The sequence below is a fragment of the Cibotium barometz genome, chromosome 44, assembly GCF_041138505.1.
Source record: "Cibotium barometz isolate CiBa-2024 chromosome 44, ASM4113850v1, whole genome shotgun sequence".
Taxonomy (NCBI): Eukaryota; Viridiplantae; Streptophyta; class Polypodiopsida; order Cyatheales; family Cibotiaceae; genus Cibotium; species Cibotium barometz.
In genome coordinates this window covers 7,805,625-7,811,502 of record NC_141089.1, presented here as the reverse complement: position 1 = coordinate 7,811,502, position 5,878 = coordinate 7,805,625, and the positions used below count along the sequence as shown (strand labels likewise).

The 5,878-nt window shown below is 44.8% G+C and overlaps 1 protein-coding gene across 1 annotated transcript; it reads right to left on the bottom strand.

The window, feature by feature from the left end:
- Positions 1-457: 457 nt before the first annotated feature.
- On the bottom strand, positions 458-5,118 carry LOC147612912 (chaperone protein ClpB1-like). Its single transcript, XM_086782184.1, has 10 exons — positions 4,187-5,118; positions 3,573-3,742; positions 3,326-3,471; positions 3,047-3,188; positions 2,709-2,890; positions 2,319-2,600; positions 1,871-2,211; positions 1,360-1,639; positions 1,045-1,242; positions 458-923 (listed from the first exon to the last, which is right to left on the bottom strand). The coding sequence occupies exons 1-10, from the start codon at positions 4,873-4,875 to the stop codon at positions 633-635; spliced, it is 2,721 nt and encodes a 906-aa protein (XP_086638310.1). The 5' UTR covers positions 4,876-5,118; the 3' UTR covers positions 458-632.
- Between the last annotated feature and the right edge of the window lie 760 nt (positions 5,119-5,878).

Here is a 5,878-nt window from a genome sequence, read left to right as displayed (position 1 = left end):
AGTTGATTAAACATAAATGCCATGACTAGAGAGAGAGACTCTCAGAGACAGAGAGATCTTGTAGTCTTTAAGGCAGTGGTTATGTACAACATATTAATGATATTAAATCAGCATAACAATGATATAAAACTCTCTATTTTCGTCTTTCTACCTTTTTTTTAAAGGGAAAATTTTCAGCCTAGCCCCCTTCTTTAGAAAGTTAATTTAATTAATTTACATGTATAACTTTTTATTTTGGCAACCCTCCTCAAAAGTGTAGGGGGGATACTGATAGTGTATTGCATGAGTTGAATACATCCAGATATAGAAGCTGCACAAGTGTCTGAGAATCTCATTGATGTGCATGCGATGTCAATGTTTACTAAGGATACCTCCCTGCTATAGGGAGGCTGACTCTTGTTGGGGCAGAAAAAGAGAGAGACATATATACATATACCACAGTATCATAGTCACAACATTGGAATCAAAATACGTTTTTTTAAAATCCAAAACCCACTACAGTATCGCTTTGCAAAAAAAAAAAAAAAAGCACTTGGGCCAATCCACGCTACTCCAAATTTCCACAGCAAGTTGGAGTGTATTCATCACACTGTCCTCTTATTTCCATCTTCCATCCAAGTTAGACAGCAAAATCAATCCTGCATATCATCGTCACTATCCATCTCTTCGATCCTCAACTTTTTTGTAGAATGTGGCCCCAATCTGCCATCTGGGATTTCTATTAGGACATCAGATTTCTGACCAGTCATACCATCAACAAGTCCACCTGTTTTATCCACTCGGTAGCTAAGCTCTTTCCTGCCAGGTTGCACATCTATGTAAACTGTGGAATTTTCATCTATTTCATCATTGATCAGCATCCGTGAGAGCTGTGTCACCACCCTGTGCTCCAACCATCTACGAAGAGGCCTTGCACCATATACCTGCTCAATGAACCATCGCATCTTGTGCGTAAGCTCTTCTTTCAGATTGTGTAATTTTAGACATGCATGGCATTTGGAGTACCTTTGAACCAAGAAACATAACATAAAAAGACAAGCTCACCGGATCATAAGCTTCAGAAAGAACTAGATCCAATGCTGAATCAGTTACAGCCAATGCAACTCCTCTGTCTGCAAGACGAAGAGCAACATCTCTCATCTGCAAACGTGCAACCTTGCACAGTTGTTCAAGAGAAAGAGGTTCGAAAACAACAATTTCATCCAGTCTGTTTAACAACTCCGGTCTGAAATGTCTGCGAACCTGCAAGATTAAGTATGACAGTAGTCAAATTCCAACTTTCAGGGTTTAAAGGGGCAAAACCACCAGTATGACAGCAGTCAAATTCCAACTCTCAGGGTATAAGGGGCAAAACTACACCTCAAGCATCACTTTCTCCTTTGCCACCATCATGCTTTGTTGTCCATGCATCCCGGCAAGTAGATGCTCAGAACCAAGATTTGATGTCAGGATTACCACTGTATCAGAGAAGCTTACAGTGCGGCCTTGCCCATCAGTTAAGCGCCCATCATCTAGCATCTGCAGCAAGGTATTGAATACTGCAGGATGTGCCTTTTCTACTTCATCAAACAACACCACACTATATGGCCTACGCCTCACAGCTTCAGTCAATTGTCCACCTTCTTCATGGCCAACGTAACTGTAACAGTTATTAACAGCGAAATCAACATCAGATACCCACTATTGTACCAAACGTAATACGTTTATTCTATCTAACCCCTGAACATTTACTACTTAAGGTGTTAAAGACAACATACAAAGCTAGTACCTTTGACAACCTAAACCATCTGTATAATATATCAACTAAATCTCTACTTGTTATACAAAGGACGTTAACACAAAAGAGTTTAAGAATGACAACTGAACATACCCTGGTGGAGCTCCAATAAGTCTTGCTACTGAATGCTGCTCCATATATTCAGACATGTCAATCCTCACAAGCTGGTTCTCGTTGTCAAATAGTTGTTCCGCAAGAGCCTTGGCTAGCTCGGTTTTCCCAACTCCGGTAGGTCCTAAGAACAAGAAGGAACCAGTAGGCTGCTGAGGCCGCCCTAATCCTGCTCTCGATCTGAGCACAGCTTCAGAAACTGCCTGTACTGCTTCATCTTGGCCCACCACACGCTGGTGCAGCCGGTCAGCCAGACCGATCAGACGCTGTTTCTCATTTTGTCCAAGGCGAGTAACAGGAATACCAGTCCACCTGCTTACTACCTGCAGAATCCATGTTACAAGTTGAGAAGAGTTTAGCAATGAGATCAAAACATTTAACCTGAAGAGAAGTTGTGAGCCATTGACCGAGTATGGCAGAGAAATCCTACCTCAGCTATTTGATCAGGTCCCACAGTCTCCGTGAGCATATTATTTTCATCCATACCAGCCTCCATTTTCTGAATGGTCCCTTCAATGTCTTGAAGAGCACCATACCGAAGGTCTGCAACTCTTGCGAGGTCCATTCTCCTCTCAGCTTCTTGCAGCGTGAACAACAATTCTTCTCTCTTCTTTTTGAGACGCCTTATCTCATCAACTCTCTCTTTCTCCTTCTGGTGTTTCATTTTCAATGGTTGCAGCTTGTCTCTCAAATCATCAAGTTCAGATCGAACCTACATTTACACCACCAAAAAGTCATCATTTGCAACTGAGCGAAATTAAAAAAATTTGATTGTCAAGCAGACCATTAGACAGAAAACATTGAACCGCGCATAGCTTACTTCAAGCAGTCTTGCTTTACTAGCTTTATCCTTCTCCTTCTCTAGAGCATGTAATTCTACTTCCAGTTGGATCCTTTTGCGTTCCAAGGTATCTATTTCCTCTGGTTGACTATCAAGTTGTACACGCACATTTGCACATGCTTCATCGACAAGATCTATGGCTTTATCTGGAAGGTGACGCCCTGCAAAATTACAGGCAATGGAGTATGATAACTTGCAGTTACAATAATACAAGGCACAAAATTTTCACAAACAATCATTACGACTAACTAAAACACATTCATCTCATGTACATTTAACTTTAAAAAAGACGTGCTTGTGGGTGTATAAGGCATTACCAGTTATGTACCGATTTGATAGCTGTGCAGCAACAACCAGGGCTCTATCCATTATACGGACACCATGATGTCCCTCGTATTTTTCTTTCAATCCTCGGAGGATGCTAATGGTATCAGGCACACTAGGCTCTGCTACAAAGACCTGAAACAAGGAGTAACAGTATTACAAAACTCATTTCCTATTTGCAATCACATACAACCCAAAAAACCAATGTGAGATTTCGAATAACAGACATGAATAGTTCATTGCATCTTCAGCAAGAACTCTCCAGTACATACCTGTTGAAAACGTCTTTCAAAAGCTGCATCCTTCTCCACATATTTGCGGTACTCTTCTAGGGTCGTCGCTCCAATACATCGTAACTGTCCTCTGGCAAGCATTGGTTTGAACAAGTTTGCTGCATCCATAGATCCTTCTGTGCGTCCTGGAGTAACAGCAACATGCGTTAATGATCACGAAAAAAACAATCCACGCAATAAATGAACTGTATTAAGCTAATGGCAGACATTCCACCATGGTCTTTACCTGCTCCAAGCACGAGATGGATTTCATCAATAAAGAGGATCACTTTCCCTTCTGCCTCCTCTACCTCTTTGAGGACAGCCTTCAGTCGTTCTTCAAACTCACCACGGTACTTTGCACCAGCAATCAAGGCACCCATGTCCAAGGCTACCACTCGTACATCAGACAGATTACTGCAAAACAATGGCAGTTTAGATGTTCTGTGAGACCTGAATTCTACACTATCCGGTGACTTGCTATCAAAATTTTAACATAAGGTTATGCAAAATGGTAGATGGCTTTGAGGCTGAGCTACATAGACAGTAATGTAGAGCAAAAAGACAAAATCAGCTAAATGTTTTTATGTCAGAAGACGTGCCAAGGCAGAAACGGCTGGATATGGCATAGCAAGGGCAAACACAGATGTAAGGTATTGACGGCAAAGAGAAAGTCCTACAGATGTGGCATTGTAAGTGTGGGGGATGGATGGCGAAGAGAAAAATCTACAGATGTGGCATTGTAAGAACTCATGTGCAGTACACATGCGGAATGTATGTAGCAGTTGACAGAACAAGCATTCAGTAAAAACACAAGATTACTGGACACATTTGTGAGTGAATGCACATGTGAAAGAGTACCTTGGCACATCTCCGCGAACTATTCTCTGAGCTAGACCTTCAACCACAGCAGTCTTCCCAACACCTGGCTCTCCAATCAGCACGGGATTGTTCTTCGTCCTCCTGGACAGGATGCGGATGACTCTGCGGATCTCATCGTCTCTGCCGATAACAGGATCAAGCTTCCCAGCCTGCTCCACAAGATCTTTGCCATACGTTTTCAGGGCTTGAAAGTTAGTATCCCCCGAGGCACTGTTCACCTTCTGGCTGTCCCCCCTCATCTTCTCGATCTCGGCCTTCACCCTTGAAGCGGAGACCCCCGCCTCTTTCAGGCAGTCGTTGATTTGGGAGTCTTCGAGCAGGCCGAGGAGGAGCTGATCGACGGCGAGGTGCGAGTCTCCCCGCTTCTTCTGAGCGGATTGCGCCCGGCGGATGCACTTAATGAGGGCGGTGTTTGCCGGGGCTTCCTCTGGAGCGGGCTCCTGCGATGGAAGGCGCTTCAAGCTCTGTTGCAAGACCCTCTCGAAGGAGGTGGCTGCGGCGTCCCCAGCGGCGTTGGAGAGGGACTGGCGGAGGAGGCCCCCTGCGTCGGACACCAGCGTAAGGGCCAAGTGGAGCGGTGTGTATTGCGCGTGCCCAGAATTCAAAGCCAGCTCTTGGCCGCCAGCCAAGGCCTCGTTGGTCTTGTGCGTAAACCGGTCGGGATTCATAGCCGATTGTTGCAAGAGAGAGAGGGTGTGTGTGTGTGCGCGCGCGTGCGTGCAGGATTGAGGTAGGAAGCAGCAGGGCGTGTATATGCAAAAGATGAGCGCGCAGGTTCAGAATGTACAGGTGAGCGAGGGTTTCTGCAAAACTGTTTGTGTGATGAGCTTCACTTTCAGTTGTGCGCGCTAATAAGAAGTGAAGAAGTGGAAGGATCGCGAACCTAGGTGAACATTCTGGTTTCTTCCGCATTTCCACTCCGCTTTCCACGTGTCCTTGTCCTAACACCGTTCAACATTATAAGAGGCGATTCACACGCATTGCACACATGCCTTCAAATCTACCTGATGGCTTCTAATTTCATTTCCCACTACCTGATGGCTTCTAATTTCATTTCCCACTCACACACACACACACACATAAAAAGAAGTTTGCCCTTGCTTTGCCTTGGCCTAGGCTTGACTATGCATAGGCTTTGCCATGCATATGTCAAGCATTATCCACACATGCATTTGACCAAGCTTACCTTTATGTGTGTGTGTGTATAATCATGGCTGAAACCCCAAAAGGTTACAGCCTCTTAAACACGCCTACCAACACCTCCACCCAGCCTTCTCCAGAGTTTGCCTTCATGCCTAGACCGCAAGCCATGAGCCCTGACCAATTTTACCAATTCATTTCACAAGCAACCCTTGAGCAAAAAGCCATGGCCGCAAATTACTTTGGGAAGGATGGGCCCTCGCATCCCTCTACCACCAAAGTCACACTGATTCTCACTCCCTCGCATACACCGGCGTGCACACCACCTACTTGTCACTCATCTACGCATATGCGTGATAGTAGTGGCGGTAGTGGTTGTGGTGGGAATGGTGGCATAGATGGATTAACCCCTACATGTCAGTGTCCCACCCATCTCCTCCACATCTAGTACACCATACACACCTAGGAGTCCTTACACTCCTTGCACAACATCCACAGAGAAAGTTTATCGTGTGCGTAATGGAGCGATGG

Excerpts from the sequence above, each read along its gene's own strand:
- LOC147612912 (XM_086782184.1), bottom strand. The coding sequence starts at position 4,875 with ATGAATCCCGACCGGTTTACGCACAAGACCAACGAGGCCTTGGCTGGC. Across the intron at positions 3,472-3,572 it reads CCATCTCGTGCTTGGAGCAG|GACGCACAGAAGGATCTATG; the intron begins GTAAAGACCATG and ends CTGTTACTCCAG. Across the intron at positions 1,243-1,359 it reads AGGAGAAAGTGATGCTTGAG|GTTCGCAGACATTTCAGACC; the intron begins GTGTAGTTTTGC and ends TTAATCTTGCAG.